Source organism: Puntigrus tetrazona, chromosome 13 (genome assembly GCF_018831695.1).
Source record: "Puntigrus tetrazona isolate hp1 chromosome 13, ASM1883169v1, whole genome shotgun sequence".
Lineage (NCBI taxonomy): Eukaryota > Metazoa > Chordata > Actinopteri > Cypriniformes > Cyprinidae > Puntigrus > Puntigrus tetrazona.
Window position 1 is genome coordinate 16,933,800 of NC_056711.1, and position 21,570 is coordinate 16,955,369.

At 36.4% G+C, this 21,570-nt stretch overlaps 1 protein-coding gene across 13 annotated transcripts in view; it reads right to left on the minus strand.

Moving 5' to 3' along the window:
- Positions 1–21,570, minus strand: part of ablim1a (actin binding LIM protein 1a) — a 38,543-nt gene that overhangs the window by 9,863 nt on the left and 7,110 nt on the right. For 9 of the 13 annotated variants that reach the window (XM_043255598.1, XM_043255592.1, XM_043255599.1 and 6 more), the window contains exons 2-12: positions 13,647–13,781; positions 8,720–8,903; positions 8,490–8,602; positions 7,136–7,262; positions 6,956–7,049; positions 4,962–5,049; positions 3,566–3,624; positions 2,463–2,540; positions 1,377–1,532; positions 951–995; positions 138–164 (exon numbers count right to left, since the gene is read on the minus strand). In XM_043255598.1, the coding sequence (XP_043111533.1) occupies positions 138–164; positions 951–995; positions 1,377–1,532; positions 2,463–2,540; positions 3,566–3,624; positions 4,962–5,049; positions 6,956–7,049; positions 7,136–7,262; positions 8,490–8,602; positions 8,720–8,868 (936 nt within the window). In that variant the 5' untranslated portion in view covers positions 8,869–8,903; positions 13,647–13,781. Of the gene's footprint in view, positions 1–137; positions 165–950; positions 996–1,376; positions 1,533–2,462; positions 2,541–3,565; positions 3,625–4,961; positions 5,050–6,955; positions 7,050–7,135; positions 7,263–8,489; positions 8,603–8,719; positions 8,904–13,646; positions 13,782–17,556; positions 17,772–21,570 lie in introns of those variants that run through there. The other 4 variants (XM_043255595.1, XM_043255600.1, XM_043255597.1 and 1 more) reach the window with 4 other exon arrangements.

A 21,570-nucleotide genomic window follows, 5' to 3' on the forward strand; every position in this document is an offset into this window, starting at 1 on the left:
GAACCGTGCATCATAAAAAAACATGCTGTTGCTTCTCGAATATTTGGAATCAAAATTAAACTGCATTGTCCCAATAAAGCACGTAATACATAAAAAAATAAATAAAAAAAATAAATAAAACTCTAAATCTGACTCGCCTCAGCTGTTGGTGTTGGTGACCTGGTCTGAAACAAAAAGGAAAATAATTAATTACATATACAAAAAACCTTTGATTTTAGTTTTTTTTTTTATTTATGGCGGTGAACCCAAAAAATTAGAAATCATTTTGCAACTTTTTTAATTTTATTTTATTTATGCATTGCTTTATAAATTCATTTATGCATTATCTATGTAATATATAACACATATATAATAAATAACACATTATTATCATATTGAAAGAAGTGCTACACAATATTTTTGTGTGAATAGTGATACTTTTCTTTCAATAGTTCAAAAGAACATTTTTTTTAACAGAAATTTCCTCTGAAATGTGTCTACTAACACTTTTTTTTTTTTTTTTTTTTTTTTTTACAAACTTAATGTATAGTTGCGTGCAAATGTATGAATTGTATTATAAATAAAAAATAAGCATGTTGCCAAAAAAAGTACACTGACTCAAAAAAAGACAAGTAAAGCATTTATCATTGTAGCATTACACTGTACGTGTTTTAACTTATTAAAAAGCACTGCATCACAAAATGAAACACAAAAGAATGAATGTTTTACTTCAACAATAATCAAATGGGAGCTGTCAGTAAAAACGACCCATCTTTCAGAAAAAACAACTGGATGCCCTGCAGATATGATTTATCGAATTTTTATCTTAGGGTGCTCTTGAACATCCATCTGAATCATAAAATCAGAAATAGGACACAATACAGTCTCCTGGACTACCTCAAGACGGCATCCGTAATAGGAGAAAGAACAGCCAATCAGCAGGCAGGTGAAAGGTCAAGTAACTAACTTACTCTGTCTTCTGGCATAGGTGAACACTCTCTCCTGGAGCTCTGCAGCTGTCAACAGAAAGGTTTAACCATGCGAATGTGAAAAAAATTACCTCCGCAAGTGAATATATATCACTTTTATACAAGCAGAAAAACGTATCAGTTTGTGTTCAGTACCGTACTCAACTCAAAAGCTCTGTTTCAAACCCTAGTTCGAGGCATCCCTGTTTATGTGACTTCTAAAGCAGCATCCTATAAATCATAAAACTATTTCATCCGATGAATTAAATTTAAGCGTGTATATCCAATGCTGCTGTAGAATTTGCCTAGAATGTGGGCTAATTTTGCAACCTACTGAACCAGTCTTCACATCAGGAGCATGTGACTTATAATGCAGTCTAGAAAGGTCATCAGGGCTTGGAACAGAGCTTCGGTTAGACTTATTTTTACCTCTCCCACACTCTCTCTCTCCTCTGACTCATCCAGTGAGGTGGTGTAAAGTGGCTCATAGTTGATTAGATCTGGACGCTCAATGTCATAAATGGCTTTGACCTTGGGAATGGCTGCTAAATCCCTGTAATCAAGGATCTCATTGTCTACTTTTGCCTAGGGAACACACACACACACACACACACACACAACACACACAGAGTCACACAGACATCTGCATTTCTACACGACAGCAGTGAAAATATAAAGTTTTATAAAAAGCCTCTTCCAGGCCAATGTAGGGTTTGAGCGGGAGTATTTAAAAATATAAAGAAGAAAAAAAAGCAACTTGCGTTACAGTGATTTTACCACAGTCATTGTATGAATAAGCTAACATTTATATTTTAACACTGCTATCAGGGTCCACAGTGACGGAAAAGAGAGCTATCTATAAGACAGAGGACTTCTATATGTCTAAACAGCCAGAAAACTACAGGAGTTCTTGGGTAAGCCAATTTATAACACTGTAAAGTTCAATAAAATATATGATAGTTATAGATATTTGAGCAATCAGCTTTGAAAGCACTTTCATTACTGTCTTAAAAACGTTTTGGTAACACTTCATTTTAAGGTGGTTTTTTTCACGTTACATGTACTTACTATTACAATAACAAATTATGCATAATTACGCGCAAGTAATCCTAAGTAAAGTAGGTACAGTACATGTAGTTAATATTACTCAGTATTTACATGCATGACCACACTGGAACAAGGATACCTTAAAATAAAAAAGCAACCAATGTTTTTTTTTGAAGGAAGTCACCAAGAGAGTTTTTTTTTTATCTAATTAAAAATACAATAAATGGTGATATTGTGAAATATTATTACATTTGAAAACTTTTTTCTATTTGAATATCCTGTAAAATGTCAGTTATTCCCATGCAAAGCTGAATTTTTGCATTACTCCACTATTCAGTGTCACACGATCCTTTAGAAATCATTCTAATATGCCGATTTGCTGCTCAAGAATCATCGGTGAACCTTATCAATGTGTAAAAAAGCTGTGCTGTTTAACCTTTATGCGGAAACGTATTACGATAGACTTACATATATGGTGTGACCCGGTGAGCTAGGTATGCTTGAACAAGGTCTGGAACATATACTCTCGGACGACGAACGTGTCGGCTGTGGAACAAGCACAGGTTTAGAAACAACAACCTACGTGCAACATAAGCAACAAATAAAACATTTGCATTTTCTTCTAAACCACTGGATGCTCACCACTCACGCGATTATTCAGTAAACCTGATAAATGTTGCATTAGCCTTTACCAGAAGCGCTACTAATGTAGTCTACATTTTATACGTCAACACATTTTGTGACTGCTGTAAAGAGATACATTATAATATATTAATATATTACACATTCGAATATAAATGCAATAAAACCTAATATAGTATCACGATCAGCTGTACAGGATAGGAGTGTGATGACAGCATCCTTGAAACAAACCTAAAAGAAATCATTCATTTGCCTTCCACACAATGAATGAGACTCTTCGATGGCAAATTCATGTTTCCGATGGCAGGAAATGCTTGGGGATCAAAAATGCAAGTGCATCTGATATCACTCAGCATACCGAAATGCCGAAATGCTGAAATGCTGAAATGCACCATGCGTGATTACAACAGCTTAGCTTGATTCGAGGCCTGTTTGGCACAATAACAAGAGGAACTGGGCTTAACTATCTGTTCCGTAGCGCTAGCGTCTGTGGGATGGAATAAACCACATGTTAATGATGGGTTATGGCTAAAACTGAGAGCAGGCGGTCTGAGCGCTGCCAGTGAGGAGCACTGCAGCCTGCCGCTTCCAGGGGGCAGCACATGGTCATGCGATGCCACGGCGCAGCTAACAGCGAGTACAGTACCTGCCTTTCTGTTTTGCTGAGGAGAGCTAGAGACGCAGGCAATAGCTGTGGAGGAAGACACAGGGGTTTGGTTGGACATCACACAAGACTGCGAACCTAGTCTATAGCGGCGTTCTGGGATGACAATGAATGGCAAGTCTACTAAAAACAGCCACAAGGAGAAAGTGCAACCTCATAGCTAACAATATCACGCGTTTACTCTTTTCAGTAAAGTGTTAGCAGAGAAGAACGTACAGACACAGGACACACGTGTAAACATACAATGACACGGAAAGGGCCGTACCCGCTGTCTCTCCTCGCCTCTGGGTGAATGTTTACAGCTTGGATGCCAAACTGTCGATCCTGCATAAATGGTAAAAATATATAAAGTCATGTCAAGTGGGTCACTTAAGCATCTAAAGCAGAACTGGCGTCTTTTCTTTAGTCATTCTGCGAAAATGCAATTATGCATAACTATATATTGTGAAATTAATTGTTTTATTCGGCAAGGATATATTAAATTGATCGGAAAGGCCAGGAAAGAGATATGATTTGTATAATTTCACAAAATATTTGTATTTCAAATGCACTTTCCATGCACGAACAAATTAAGCAGCACAATTGTTTTTTTAACATTGATAATAATAGGAAATGGTTCTTTAGCATCAAATCGGTATATTAGAAATATTTCTAAAAATAAAAAAAAAGTGACTCTGAAGCTTGGGGTAATAATGCTGAGAATCACAGGAATACAATGTTTTAAATTTGAATAATATTTAAAATAGTATAGTTTTAACTGTATTTTTGCTTAATAAGATAGCATAAGATGCTCGAACGTTCAAAAACATTTGAAAATCATTCAAAAAAAGTGAATGAAAACATCCTCAAAGTTTTAAATCTAAAAGTGCATGGTGTATAAAATTAGTGTCTCTCAGAAGAAAGAGTCGACCAAAGAGTTGACGTCAACATGAAACATTAGCATATTGCCTGCCCACTTGTTGGTCTTTTCACATTGATCTGAATAAAAATCCTAATTCATTCTTGGCCACTAGGTGCTGCTTTTGGAGTGTTAAAAGCTCTTTAAAAGAAGCTCTTTAAAAGAAGGGGGTCACTGTGTTTTTTTTGACCTTGCATGTATGCCAACGTGTTGTTTGGGACTCTCAAAACCAAAACATGAACCTTTCGTAACCAGCACTTTAATGCATAAGTACTAAATGCTATGCTACAGTAAAATAACTCAAATTATTTGAAAACCCATGTGCTTAGCGAAAATGATCCGGTGCAAATAAGACAACAAAACTCCCTCTGTAAACCAAAAAGAACTAACACTCAGCGTATTATTTGAATTATAAGAAATGTATTTGGTTATACACAGTGCAGGAATTAAATAGTAAAAAAATAAAAATAAAAATAAACACACTTGATTTAAATGACTAAATACGGACATCAAAAAAAGATCAAATTAAAAGAAAAAAGCTCAGTCAACCTAGCCAATGTCTAGCACAGCTGTGATTAAACTTTCTACAATTAATTACAGTGAATTTACATCATTACTTCATTATAGTGCTGGTCGCAGTAGTTCACAAGATAGGTCACAAAAGACCAGGCCTATTAAGTCGTTTTGACATTTTGAAAAAGGTTCAAGCGTCCTGCAGAATAAATGTCTATTATATGTGGTGTCTGTAAAGGGAGAGACTCACCTTGCAGGTACATCTCTTCTCCTTCAGTAAACATCTGGTTACACCTGCTACAGCGAGCACAGCTGGGGTGGTAGTGCTTGTCCCCAGCCTGGGGAGGAACACACGCTCAAAGTTAAATTGTATAACAGCTATTACAGATAACTCAAACAAACTGTTACAGAGAAGCCGATGTTTTGCATGTGTATCATGTGAGGCGACACATATTTTATTCAAATGACCGGAACCAACAAGCTTATCAAATATAACACAGAAACCTTATGCGTTCGCAGACTCTCTTTAAAAAGCTGTAAGTAAAACGATGCAAGATTACTGGAGTACATTTTATAAAAAAATTACCGTTCTCTAAAATTTCACATTTAATTCAATGTTTACCTCATTTAACAATTAATGCACAATGAATGCTTATTTCACGCTTAATTCACTCGCTGCTTCTATAATTATATGTGAAATTTATTAATCGTTTTGTCAACACTGTTTACAATTTAAATTGAATAATGTTGTTAAGTTGACATTTATTAACAACAGCCAGTCTTAAAAGAGACTTACAGGTCCTGTGCTGTATATCTAGTCACTCCAAACTACTCAAAGTAATTCATACAGAGTCTATTTCTGTCCGACACGTTGCCTTATAGCGAGGAAAACAGTCACAAGTGTGATGAGAAATCAGCCAATCGGATTGAGTTAGCTGGATGAAACTTCCTGTTGCAATACTGTGGAGTCCTGTTGTGAAACACCAGACAGTTATTTATCTGTGAGGGACCAGAAGTGTGTAACACGCTTTTGTGCTGCAGGTCCGTGACACAACCAGTGTGTTGTGGGGCACACAGGAATATGATCTGTGAGAAATACACTGTTCATATAAAAACTGTGATTTGTAAGCGGTTGGTTAAGATTCCAAAATGTGCCACATGTCTGTTCTGAAAAATCTTGAAAAGGAAAATAAGGAAATATGACCTGGACAACATTATACTTAGATGAATGATTTGCGTTGACCAGAATATTTAATGCATATATTTAATTAAATACGATATAAACAAAACACTGCTAGGTTGTCACTTGCGAGTTGCTTTCCTGTGTTGACATATTTCCTATTCAAACAGGAAGTTGGCCGTGTTCTGACAGGGGTCAGAAATAGCTTAAGATTTTAAGCTACTTTCTTCTTAATGGCGATGCCTTAGATTGGGGGCAGGTCAAGATCAGAAACAAATTTGCTTTTAAGAAAAGAACTGGGACGCACATTCTGATTTCAGTGAACTGCATTCATTTACTGGCTGGTTATAATGCTGCAAAAATCCATAAAAAGAAATCTTATGCAACATAAGCTGATCGAAATTTACAGTTAGATATAAATTTTATGTAGATGATACTTCAGATTTCATTCTCATATTTGACTTGATTTGGTTTGAGTGTTTTTTACATTGCAGTGAAATTTCACCAATATTTTAGTACATTTTCTAGATCTGTGCATTACGTTCACTGAAAAAAAGGTTGCATATTAGCATTAGTAGCAAAGAAACAGCAAGTAACACATTGAATTAAATTTTGAAGAAAGGCCTACATGTGTTTTTTTTTGTAATATATACTCCAGTAGTGGTTCATTTACTTCAAAAACTGATTTTTACACCATAGATGACCTCAAAGTCAGTGTTATATTAGTATTAAATAATATCATTATCTAATTATTTACTTTTATATTTGCAATGTGCATAGTAATGTAATTTTAGCACTTATTTAGCACAAATTTTTCATTTAATATTTATATTTTATTTCAATTATATCTTTTGAAATAATTTTATTTAACAATAACACCACTGCTCAAAACTACTGACACTAAAAGCCACGAAAAAGTATTTTAAGGTGTCAGTTTGTTATAAATTCAGAACTCTGTCTGTGTCTGTCTCTGTCTGTGTGTGTGTGTGTGTGTGTGTGTGTGTGTGTGTGTGTGTGTGTGTGTGTGTGTGTGTGTGTGTGTGTGTGTGTGCGTGTGCGTGTACCTCCAGGACTTTCCCGGTGATGAACTGCTGACATGCTTCACACTGCACTCCAAACAACACCTGATAATCACGCTCACAGTAGGGGGCGCCGTCTCTGTGCACATACAGAAAGCAAACCAATGCACAATCATCCATCATTTTGAATGGAATGCATGGATTTTGTGTATAAATGTGTCTTACTTGCTGATGTATTCTCCAGTCAATACTTTGGCGCAGGCCTTACATTTAAAACAGCCCAAATGCCACTGACTCTCTAAAGCCAACAGAGCCTGACCGTTCTTAATATCTCTGCCGCAGCCAGCACAACCTGAAACGCACACACAAGAAAAACCCCTCTGACACTCTCTTTCCTCTTAAGAAAAACGTAATAATATATATCTTTGAATTCTGAAGCGCTACCCGAACATTGCTGTACTTGTGCTGTTTTTTCCAAGACATGCAAACCATTTTTTTTTTGCATGTCTTGAATCAGTATTTTGTGAACACAACTTTCGTGAAACCTTCTAGAAAGGTTCTATTACATCAGGACACAGCGGCCTGTATCAGCAACATTGCTGTATTAGCTCCATTAGTGATATCTGCCAGGTGTTTTTTCTTCACATTTGACTTCATACGTTGTAGATGAAAGAAGTTGATTGGTTTTAGTAGCCGAGCTTGAAGGCTTAAGCGGAAATTAATATTAATAATTTATTATAGTAGGTGGATTCTAGCCAAAAAGCCCCCAAATGCACGGAAAAGGGAACAAAGGGAGATGAAGGGTCTGAATAATTTACCGTTTCGTGTGTATATCCATGCCAGAGGATCTCTAAGTAGCTTTATAGGATTTTATACAATCACTTTCTTACCCGTTTAGTTACTGTGCGGATGTGGCAGTTTGTACCTTTACTATAGTTAATATACACTGACCGTATGTATTATTTATTTAATAGGTTTGAACGTGATTAAATAATCTGTTTTAGAAAATTCAAAGAACAAAATTAAAAGATAAACTGTAGTAAAATGAAATATCACATTGTGATATTTTATTGTATGATTTCATGTTCTTTACTTTTTCGTGATTTACGGTAACGGTTATATAGTAGTATATTTACTTAAATATTGCTAAATGTTGGAGCAATTCATAAATGATGCAACAGTTCAAGGTAGCATGAGAAATTCTACTATGATGGGCAAAAATGTTTACATAACATAAAATTTTCTCTAAAAATGTAATAATGGAAACAAGCTTTTTGTTGATGTCTTTTGATCCAATAAATGCAACATGTATATGATTATATAAAATACACACACACAAAAACATACTTGCGTTTTTGGCTTACGGGGGCTCTCCACGGGCTCCCCCCAACCAACCTAGCGATGTTTTTTGAATTTCATAAAACATGTTTTTTAAGCCTTTTGTTTTACGGAGACGCAGGAAGTGTCCTCATAAACCGCGTTTAAGTTGTAGTACCCATGTCATTATGCACATTTGCGCCAGCACACACAATGAATAAAACTAGTTATGGAGGTTTAGGTGTGCGGTTCCTGCACTCACTGCTGGGTCCAACAACATCTTTGGTGGGTCCCGGAGACATGGGCTCTGCGCAGTACTGACACAGACAGTCCTTGCCATTGAACGTCACTCTGTCTCCAGCGGGAAATGGTCTCCTGTAGGTCATAAAATATATACGATCACTGTTAAATCTCCTCCCGGTGTTGGATTTACCATAAACCGCAATGACAATGACTGCGTAATGCCCTGAATGTGTGTCCATAGGCTCTTACTTGCAGATTGTGCACACAAAGCATGTCGGGTGGTAGGTCTTGCCGAGCGCGGTCACCACCTCCCCCTCCACAAACTCTCCACAGATGTTACAGCGGGTGCCGTGGATGCGCTGGTAGTCCAGAGTGCACAGATATTCTCCATTCTTCATGAAGAACCCTCCCTGAGCCAGATCGCATCCACACACTAAAGCAAAACACAAACAAATGCATGCTTTCTACGAATCATCACCAACATGCTACAAGGGTTTAGAATTTAGGCGCTCGGTCCCTACCAATATCCAGAGACTAGTCAAACTTTATCTGCATCTCTGACTTAAACGTCAGTAGCCAAAATGGAAGAGGAAATATATTTAAAAAGCGTGCATTTGTGATAAAAATGCTTACAGAAGTCCCTATGTAGCATTTTCTGTTGCAATGTTTCATTACAATATGTGTAAGCAAATACTGCTGTTTATTACTGTATACTGATATATTTAACTATATACTGACATTTGGAAATGGCATGAAAATGTTTAAATGCAGTTTAATGTATGGTTTCTATAAATGAATAAAAAGCACCCTTTGAAACTGGTTCAGCGCACAAAGATTAAAGTACTTATTTCTTATTATTAAGTACTTATTATTAGTATTTATTTCTGTGCGTATTGTAGCTATATATCCCAGTGTTGTCGGAGCTCAACATAGCCCCAGTCCTGAATAATTTTTCAAAAAGTTACAAAGACTTGGAACAACAGCTTGAAACAATTGTAGGGATGGACCTTGATTTTGCAAAGGATAAAATGGTTTCTTCATCATGCGTTTCTGTTCTTGTAACAGGATAATGCAGCATAATTGGCGCACTAGAAATAGCAACTGCAAAAATAAACCTTAGTGGAGGACAATGGCCGAACCTTGATCTTGAGAAAACATAATAGTCAGAAAACCTTGAAATCTCTAATCTGAACCAACATATTTAGAGCTCATTGTGTTTTGTTTTAAGCTCTTAATAGGATCTTTAGACGCTTTCTGTTTGGGGTCTGGTTTTCCAAAACGCTAAAACAACAAATACTGACATCTTTCATGGCTTTTCACACCTCGATCTGGGTCATTGTTCGGAGACTCAAGGCCGTGGCTGATGCAGAGTGTGAGATTTACAGAGAGACGAGCGATCTTAGGTGTTTTAGATGTGTACAATGTGTACGTAGCATGCGGGAGAGCTCTGCAGTGCTGTTATGTAACTGACTCCAGTGTTTCTCATAGCCTTCTACACCATCCGCTTCGATAAAATATGAGTTTATGCACCGCATGAGGACAGCTCAACCCCGTGCTAGTTTAACAGATCACGTGAAAGAAATATGAATTATAAACATGCAAATGAAATGTATTTTAATACTAAAATTTAACGACACACTATTTACTACAGAAAAGGGGTATTTAATGCAGCTTTAACACAAGTAAAAGGCTCTAAAAACAAAAAAAGAAAACAAAATCCTCATACCAGCAAGTTAACCTGATCCAAAAAACACACAGCAACCAATATCAGTCTATTAGGGAATAAACAATATGACAGCATGTCCTTTGAAAATGTGGAAATGTTTGATCGGATGAATAAATGAATAAGCAATGGACTACATAACAGCGTCCTCTGACACACTTCTTACAAGCTGACTTTTATCTATGGACGACCCAGACACAAAGGAATTCATTAACTACAAGATTCGGATTTTAAACTCTGATCATTTTTTTTTTAACTTAAAAAAGATCTGTGCATTTTTTGCATGTTGGAATACTGAAACATGTTTATGTGTTCAAAAATACTTAAAATGAACCTTTTGTTCTTCAGGGAACACGTTCTTAAAGGAATAATCGAACGTTTTGTGAAAGTTTACGCAACCTCAGGCCATCCAAAATGATGATGAGTTTATGTTGTCATTGGAGCGGATTTGGAGAAATGTAGCATTGCAATACTTGCACACTAATAAATCCTCTGTAGTGAATGGGTGCCGTTAGAATGAGAGTCCAAACAGCTGATAAAAACTTCACAATAATCCACAAGAAAACCTAGAGTCCATCAATTAACATCTTGGCAAGTGAACATAAAAGCAACGGAAAAGTTAAATACATTTTTAACTTCCTCAATAGGACCCGGCTACAAAGAAAGTCCTCTCTCCATAATTTTGCTTTCTACAGTGAACAAGTATCTTCTGAATAAGTAGAGAAATACGCAAAAATCAAGCACGATTTACAAGCGAAAACAACCCAAAACTGTTTGTTTTTATCAGCAGTTTGGACTGTCATTGTGGCGGCACCCATTCACTGCAAAGAATCCACTGGTGAGCAAGCAATATAATGCTAAAAAAAAAATATTGAATAACCTAAAGGTAGCTCAATTTTAAGCACATTTAAATTTTGGTTTAATACACATTGGACATAATTCGTCATGTTATGGAAGCAAAGCAGGTTGTATGCCTACAAATGAAGACAAGAATGATCTAGCCGTCTTCATGCTGCCCTGAACGGATGAGCTTAAAATGAAACACAATGAGTTCTAGAAACATTGGCTCAGATTAGATATTTCAAGGTTTTCTGACCATTATGTTTTCTCAAGATCATGGTTTGGCCATTGTTTATTTTTGTTATAAGGTTTATTTTTACAGTTGCCATTTCTCATTCTGACGGCACCCATTCGCATAATGCTACATTGTCCAAATGATCAAGATGAATATCTTGAATGACCTAAAGGTGAGCCGATTTTAATTTTGGACAAACTATTTCTTTAATACACACCGATCCGATTAAACTCGTCATATTATGAAAGTGAAGCAGGTCGTGTGCCTAAAAATGAAGAAAAGATTGATCTAGTCGTCTTTATGCTGCTCTGAAGTGATTAGATGATTAGATAAGATGATTATTATTACACAGACTTACAGTTGGGATGGCATAATCCCTGAGGGTGTTGAACACAAAGTAGATGATTAGCTCTTACACTGATTATCCGCTCAGATTACTACAGGTCATGTTCAAATTCAACTCCAGTTTCTGTGCAGTCTGATCAAGAGTCGAGACAAAAGAGTTCCCATCCTCATTATCACCTTGCATTATAATTCAAGAACCGTTAAATCCCTAGTTCAAAAATAGGCCTGCTGAGTCACTCTTTCTATCTTTTCCTCAGTCAGTGTCACTGTGATTTATTTAAAGGCCAGTGAGGTCAAGGAATGACATGAACTCAGTCCTGCGCGAGGAAAAACAGGGCTGAGTGAGATATTAAATATTCAACATAATGCACATTTGTGATCCTTCTGTCTAGCCGAAGCTTAAAAGCGCAACAAAACCAACAAACGACGAATCAGGCAGATTATTTTTTTTTTTTTGTGCTAAATAAAAACGACCATGCACGAATATGTTACTTATTAAGTAAAGCAGTTCTTTAAATAGCACGTATCTAAAATAGTAATTTTTTCATGTTTCAACAAATATAATTTAACCTTGTGACTGTAAAAAAAAAAAAAAAATAAATTAATAAATAAAAAAGGCCAATGTACAGTTATTTCGAAAGTTTGGAAATACGTTTTTCACTATTTTAAAATAAATACATTTTAATAAATGCTAATTAATTTTGCAGAAAACGTTTTATTTTTATTTTATTTGAGATGGTACCAATTGTCCAGCATACGCGTAAACTTCCATGCTATTTGTTTTGATGACGATTAAACTAAAACGTGGGAAATGTTTTATGACCATCGAATGCATAAACTTTGCTTTGCACCTTTGCACTTTCCATTAATTAATCCTTAAAAGACGGTCACGTGCCACATATTAGACGTGTCAGTCAGCTTTGCTTGTACTCACACACGGAGCAGATCTTACAACATAACGCTGCTCTCTCTAATTGAAGTGGGACAACGGGACAGAGGGAAAGTCTCTGGGTTAATTGGATCACGGCTCAGACACGACAGGCTTTACTTCGCAATGTAGGACTGTATTATATCCAGGTCTATACGTGACTTAAGTGTTGCTGACAAAAGAGTCGGCATAAGTGTTTTGTTAAAGGGTGGGTGACTATATTGACCCTAAATCAAACACCATGGCAGTTACATTTGCACGAAGCATTGAAGCAAGAAAGGTAGTCTAAACATCACAGAATATAAAAATATACGTATTTCAGATTCATATGAGCCTTATGTTATGAAATTAGCATTACGCAACGATTCCAGTAGTCCATAAATGACGAAAATGTTAATTAATGCATAGATTTTAGCTTTAAATGTACATAAAAATGTGTAGTATTTTATTTTATCATTTAACAACTTAACCACCTATTAAAATATAATAACGTGTTTTTGACATTTAATATATAAAATATATTCAAGTTCATGTAATGTAATGCTATTTAAATCTTGACACACCGTTGTTGGTAAACACCATATACATCCCGTCCACATAAAGGTGATGCTGTACGAAGTGGGTCAGGTATATTTGTAAGACTTATCGTAGATTCTGAGAAACACATGCTAAATAGGTCAAGCTGGAGCTCATCTAAAACAGTTACACAGTGATCCTGAATTCTGGCAGGAGAGATGAGTCATAGGAGACGCGCTCAAGAAGTGTTAGACGGCCTTCAGAAACATTTACAGGAAAAACTCAGCAAAACCAGAACAAGGAGGATTTCACTTTGAATATGCAACCAAACGCTCAAAATCTAAATTTTTCGGTAATAAAGTTAATTCGGTGTGGTAAAATACGAACCAGACACGTTATTAGATTGTTTGATATAAAGTGAAGTATATACCACTCCTTTTCTAAAGACTAATGAAACATTTTGTGCATATCATAACTTTAATTTCATTCACAACTTCTTCGTTCAGCATTCGGCTTCGCGGCGCTGAACGTTCCCAATGCGTGCAACAGGGATGGTTTGTGTACGTGCGTAAGACATCCGTTCACTCACCTTTGCACGTGAAGCACTTGATGTGGAAGTGTTTGGCCTGAACTCGTAACACCTCTCCCTTGCACACCTCCCCACATTTAGCACAGCGTATCAAAGGCTTCTCCGTCTGGTGGTGAGCTTCCTGTGCATGGGCCACTGTACAGAAAGAACGCAAGCTCTGTCATTGCCTGCACGGCACAAGCATGTGTGGAATATGAGACGCTTGCGCAACGCAAATGCAATATTCCACTCACTGACATATAGTCCATTTGGCCTGCGTTACTAAGTTAAGCTGCTGTGCAAAGGTTTAAGGCCAGAAAGTTTTTTTCTGTAAAAGATGCATTAAAATTATGAAAAGTGATGCAAAGAAATGTATAATGTTTAAAAAATGTACAAAAACTGCTATTTGGAACTTTCTATTCAAAGAATACTGAAAATAAATAAATAAATCATGGTTTCCAAAAAGAATATTAAGCAGCAAAAATGTTTCCAACACTGATAATATTTAGAGAGGTGTATTGAGGGGAAAATCAGAATATTAGAATGACTTCTATGATGCTGAAAATGATGCTGAAAATCCAGCTTTGTGTATGTATTTAAATAGAAAAATTTGAAATACTATTTTACAATACTAATGTATTCTTGATCAAAAAATGCAGCCTTGGTGAGCAAAAGAAACGAACTTCTGGATGGTCATGTATGTCTAAACGAAGCCAATAAATCAACAAGAAATCAATTTGCAAACCGTGATGAAAACTCGCACGTCTTGAAAAGAATGCCTCCAATAAATACCATCAAATATCCCTTTCAAAAATACCACCACAGCACCTCAGGTGTCCACAAAACATGATTATTTGTGCATTGAGACGTACAGCATGATTCCTCATTCCCCGGGTCCAGTACAGACTTTTAACACAAAGCTTTTACTATTATTGATCTGCATTTGTTTTCCATTTATTTTGCATTAGTTTGAGCATCACTTTATCCAAAACATCCTCTACTATTGCGATCCTATTGGTCAAGGTTCCTCTTTTGGCATTGATGGATTCAAAAAGAACCTTTAAGATGCATGGAATCTCTCAGTTCCACAAAATGTTCCTTACAGTACAAAAAGGTTGCTAAATGTTCCTAACACTAAGGAAATAGCGGTTATTTTAAAGAACTGTTCACTGAAAGGTTATTTGAGGAAAGAGGTGAAAACCCCCATTTAGAGGCTTTATTTCTAAGTGTACTCCATTCTAACCCGACGTTCCCTCTCTCAGCTGCATCTACACTAATCCAGGAGGAGCGACTGATTCTGTCCCGGAGAGTTGAGCATCAAACACAGACAGTCCCTGTGCTGCCGAATCACCATCACAGGCGGGAGCTGAGCATGTGCACCAGTGCATGCGTGCTGGTTTGTACGAGTCTCGCGGGACGTTCATTTCGCAGACGCTGACTTTTTTTCATCCATATTTATGAGGCGACTCTCTTTCCCTGCCCCCTTTCCACACCCTCTCCACCCTACCGTCCCAGGCCAAACAAAGCCCCGGAAAGTGGCATCAGAGCCGTATCTCTCACTGCCAGAGCTAGAGAACCATTATCCTACAAACATACAAACATACATAGTCATGAAAATATAAATGAAACTGCATTTTAAACATAAAATTGGGGAACAAGTACAGTGAGATAAAATGTAAATGTCCCAGTTTTAAATGTTTCCTTACTTTTATATGATAAAAAAAAGATTTGAGTGGTGCTTGCTAATGCAAAATTCACTGACATGAGGCTATGGTGTTGCAGATGATTGCTAGGGCATTTTCTTTATTTATTACACTTCACTACATTAGTGTAGAAGTGAAAGGAATACATATATGTGTGTATATGTGTGTGTGTGTGTGTGTGTGTGTGTGTGTGTGTGTGTGTGTGTGTGTGTGTGTGTGTGTGTGTAAAGAATTCACTATAAAATATGTCAATTCTTTATGGTAGAAGACTGTAAAAAATTATATGATAACAACTATTAATTGGTGAAAACAAAAAACAAAAAACCGTCACTTTTTGATTTATTTAATGCATCCTTGTGAATAAAAAGTATTCATTCAATACTTAAAAATACTAGAAAAGAAGTTGAAAAAAGATGTTATCTGTTAACGGTAGTTCACTTATGCTGTATGGCAAAGAACTGAAGTTTTAATTAATGTAATTTTACCGTAAAATATTGTTAAATGCACAATTTCTGGAAGTGAAAATGTGAGAATCCAGTGTGCAAGTCATTTCATAATTCACACAGATCTTTGTGAAATCCTGTAAAAAAAAAACAAAACAAGGATTATACTCACTAATGTAAAAACTGCATTGATGGGTCACACATGTTAAGTAGTAATAATAATAGAGAAGAAAAGGCAGCTACTGTACTTCCAGTACTTCATCCAAACTATTAGTGAAGCTTTACAGAACACATCCTCGACGCGAGCAAAGCATTTATGCTGATTAAGCTCTGAAGTGGCACAAGATTAAGTGGGCTGGTCAGAAGAGTTAACCTCCAGCTCTGAGAGCACAGCGTTACTGATATTACATCAGCATCGCAGACTACAGACAGCTGCCTTCAACTGGATGAAACGAAAATTAGTGTGATAAAGAATGCGGTTCATTTCAAGAGAGTTCAGCACTAGCATGTTGCTAAGCTAACAACATAATACTCACAGTAACTATACACAGAAAAAATGGAGCACATTTTCATTCACTAGATCATTTTAGATGAATTTGCTTCCCTGAGCTCAGTACAGTTCTTTATAGCATTGGCTTCCCATAAGGGGACGTGAAATTTTTACTGCTTTTATAAAATTATGTTTATTATAATTACTGCTAATTATATAAGGGTGGAGGTTTTTTTTGTTGTGTATCAAACTTGATATAGACCCACCAAATAAAATGCCACCAACCAAAAAAAAAAACTATTTCATTATAAATATATAACACTTAATAAAAGGTGATTGTATATGACAATTTTAGCACAGTGTCTGTTTGTCACTTATAAAATTATAAATCCTTTAGCATAAGCACTTGGAACTTTTTACTCCAGCAAACCAACACTGTAGAATCATATTATTACATATTATCACATTACCACTGAGTTAAAAGGAAAGAGATAAATATATTCTCAAATGAATCAATAACAGAAATCTATAAGGATATCAATTTCTAAGGACAAATCTTAAAATATTAACTTGGTAATACGAGTACATTTTCATTTGACGTGTGCCTAAATATATATGCATACAAGTGTATATTTTACACTTGCGGTGTGCAGAAAAAAAATTAAAAATACTGAAATAAATGTATTCAGTAGCCACTACTGGAAATCTAAACACTGCGTCTCTGCAGATGAACTGCAGCAGGGATGAGACGTCTTTAAAGAGACACCCTAAAAGCGAAAGAGGCCACTGCAGGCGAGACACAACAATGGCCTCCACCTTCCTGTGAGCGTTGCTATGGCGACGGCTGCGGGCTGCGCGTGTCTACCTCACGCTTCTGCGTCCCATTTAAAACAGCAACACTGCCGAAACAACAGAGACGTGCCGCAAACTCAGACTAAACAATCCCACGAACGACCGCCCCGAAGCCAGTGACCTGCAGACCCGACAGGTACGGCTGCAGCGCACCAGCCCTCTTTCTCTTATATAACAGTTCTTGTGATCCAGACAGCACACGGTGCAACCTGGACATCAACTAAGAATATCAGCCAGCGTTGAACCGAGACAGCATCACAATCACCTTAAAAGAGAGGCGGGATCAATGCAGCATCCCTGCAGATGACGAACAACATGCGATCCGCAACATTCATTTCTGATCAAATGTATAAAAGTGGCTATTTACTTTTAAAAGTGTGTATCGTGACATAAACAGATGTTCAGGAACTAATTCACACACACACACACATACTGTCATTTACCTTTCTTCTTGACCATGACCATCAGTGATAAGTGCAGAGGAATCAATAATCAGCAGCGGTAGAGCCGTATCCGGCGAGATGAGAGATGCAGCATCCAAATACCAGAGCAAAAAAATCAAATACGGATGAATAAAAGAGGAAAACGTGAATGACAGAAAGCTGAACGGGTCCTGTAACAACAGAGGCAGGCTCCCCTGTACCCCTCCGTCTCCTCCTCCTCCTGACGCCCCCACCCTCGCTCCGTCCCTTCATCCGTCTGTCCCATCCCCCTTTCTGTCTCATTAATCTGAGGACTCGCCCATCTTCCTCTGCAGTCTAGAACTTAGCGGCTCTGCCAAGCGGTAGTTGCCAATTTGGCTTGATTACAGTAAAAACAAGCATCAAACAGGTCGACTGTTTCGGTGTTGATATAATATAACACAATATAATACAACACAGACTGTTATGAAGGATAGCAGCACCGTATTGGTAAAGATTTTGAAGAGTCATCTAATGATTTTTTCTAATAAGTATGACACGATATCTTTTGTATATCAAGTATTGTTAGACTGAAGTATATTCTTTTCTGTAAATTGTGGTAAAAATGCATGATCTTTTTTTTTTTTTTTTTGCTTTAAAAAACAGGACATATAGTAATGTGCGGAATTTACAAAAATATATAATAAAGGTGTTAAACTTTTATTGGTTTGATGCTTGTAATCAGCTTCTTTGACACACACACACACACACACACAAAACGTGTTATTGCTCTACACCAACCCTATCCCTTACAAGAGACTTTTAGCATTTTTATGTTCTTAAAAATCTGCCCAAAAACTCATTGTATGAGGTCCTATAGGGACATGGTGTAATGTCCTCATAAGTCACCTTCTCCTTGTAAAACCTATGCCACACCAATGTCATTATATAAATTTGTGTCCTAATATATGCAAACAAACACACACACACACACACACACACACACACACACACACACACACACACACACTAAAATAAAAAATGTTATAAAAAATAAATCAAAAACTGAATAAAATGCAATAAATGTGATTTTAAAGTTTTAAATGTATTTGTTTATAAAAAGTGTACACAAAATATCATACCCTGACTGTTCCAAACTCTATAAAAAGCAAATAAAATAACGATTTAAAGCACAAAACAGGCCTGAAATATATAAATGGCAATAAATAAATACATAAATAAACAACTACAAAATGCCCAAAATGTTAGACAGAATAACTAAATTGCCAAGTCAGCAACTGTGCTGAGACTGACCGGCCGTGCCGTCTTCACCTGACCTATCATTACAGATCACACAGGCATGTCTGGATCATGAGAGCAAGACATGACATGGTCTGGTTTTAACCCACCATGAATATACCGGTGATAAAGCTGTGACGATCCTGTTTGCCTCATCACAGCACAACGACTGTCTGAGAGACACTCAGTCTCAAAGAACTAGATCACTGCAAAACATTCTACAAGCAAAATATAAATTGCTCAGTCTGTTTGAGCGGCAAAGCGCAGACTGAACAACTGAATCAGTATTGATTGACGAGAAATTGAATTCTCTGTTAAAATGAGCATAACGACTTCGCAAACATAAACCAAAAGCAAAGCAGAATGCACTTTTCCGATTGCAAATATCTGCATGTAAGCGCCTACGAACAAAATGCCAAAAATAGAAAACTCTAGAAAACACAATCATTATTTTGGTAACACAGACTAGTTAACACTTGTTAACTTATTAACTACAACTTTTCTTTCAATAAATTCTTAACTTGCTGCTTATTAATAGTTAGCAAGTATTTGTTAAGTTAGGATGGGAGTAGGGCTATGTAAGGCACCAATATGTGCTTAATTAGCACTAACTAAAAGCTAATATTCTAGTAATATGCAAGCTAATAAGCAACTAATAGGTGTAACCATAAAACAAAGAGCTATCATTATTTCTATTTCAAAAGTGCTTATTCAAGACCGTAAACGCAGCTTGTCTTACAGGTTTACTGGTGCATCCATAAAGGCAATGAGAATGAATCTGGAGATTTCTGTATAAACATCAGCGAATGGGCATTTGTGTTGGTGTGTCGTTTAAGGTTGATACTGGATCAAAGGGAACTTGAGGATCATTAGCCTGAGAAGGCAGCTTTGACCTCAGCACACTTCCAGTTCCTCCGCACGCCGAGAAGCATCAACGGACACCTTTCCGTAAGTAAAACATATTCTACCTCATCATATAGCATTGCTAACATATTCCTCTTGTGAAAAAATTCGATTCGGTAGACTAACAAGACGACATGCCGTTCTGCATCCAATTTAGAGCCTAAAATTGTTTCACACGCGTCAAACTCAAAGCAGTTTCTTCAAATGACTATTCAAAAGCGCTAATAAATGATTATGACTCACTGTTATTTACATTAGAGCATTTTCATTGATTTGTCATCCCATTAACTTTCCCAGTAGCACCGTTGCGAGACTCCACACTTCTCAGATGACCCTGTGAAAGCTCTTAGTCCTCCACTGTATGTCAGGAGGTAAACTCTTCTCGTTGGACCAAACAGATCAATATGGTAGGTTCTGGAAAGTAAGGCTGAGGAAAATGCAATTTGCTAATAAATTGACAAATATACAGTTACAGGCCTTTTGCAAAGGACGAGTTCTAGCTGGATGGAGTGCAGCGCAATGAAAGAAAGGTTGTGATAGATGCTTTGAACTTGACTTAAAGAAATGCATATTAGTGTCTGTTGTTGTTTCATTATCCTCATTATCCACAAGAAACACAAAAAGTTCAGAACAGAAGGTTTTAAAATGATTTTTTTATGTGTTTGAAAAAGTCTCATGCTTTTCGAGGCTGCATATATTTAATACAAAATAATATTTACTATTTTATTATTACCATATTAAATTATTGTTTTCTGTTTGAATATATTTTAAAAGGTCATTTATGCCTGCGAAGCAAAGCTGGATTTTCAGCCTCACAAAAACAATCTTCAGTGTCTCGTGATTTTTCAGAAATCATTCCAATGTGGTAATTTTATTTTCATTTATTTTATTTTTGTTTTCTCAACGTTGAAAACTATTGTGCAAACAGTTTTTGTGGAAAGTGAAGTTTTTAGTTTTATTCAGGATTCTCTGATGAATTAAAAATCTAAAGAACTGCATTTGTTTAAAACAGTCATTTGCACGATTATAAATGTCGGTATTGCTTTTTTTTTTAAATAATAAAAATAAATGTTAACAAAATCTTATGGACCACATTTTAAACAGCAGAATAATCAAAATAAATGTCTTCCTTGAGAAAATCAAGGCCACTGATCACTATGTGTAAATCTTTACCAAAACAACTGCAAATCCCAATAAATCCAAAGACTGTAGAAATCTGACATGCTGGATTTGACTGATGGTTCTCTTGTAATATTAAAGCCTTTTTTTGCCTCAAGCATGCTTGAAGAAGTTTAAAGTTACATAAATCGTAAACTCATTTTCAACAGCAGTAACCATCATTTTTGACATCCTTGTTTGATTAACACGTTGCATAATGCTCTTTCCGCTTCATATGCACACACAAACGTTTTATGTGTCAGGATGTTCCCTGGCACTACATGGTAAGTACCAATTGATTAGCATAATTAATTACTTCCATCCCATTAAAACCATGCAATCCCAATCGATTCATGACTTTCATAATCTGCTTTAGCACACGTACAACCAGTGGAAACTCACAGCACAGAGCACCACCAACATCAGCGAAGCATTTCCACTGATGGTCTCATTTATGCATATGCAAAATTGATCATTGTGCATATTTGAACATTTGGAAAGGCACTGACAAACACAATGTCTGTATTGATAGCATTTAAGATGCAAGTCTTTCACATTTGTGCAACTTTTAAAATTCTGTCAGAGTTAAGACCTTTTCATGAGGAAATCTAAATATTAGATAGATAGATAGATAGATAGATGTGTATATGTGTGTGAATATATATTATATATATTTACACACACACACACACACAC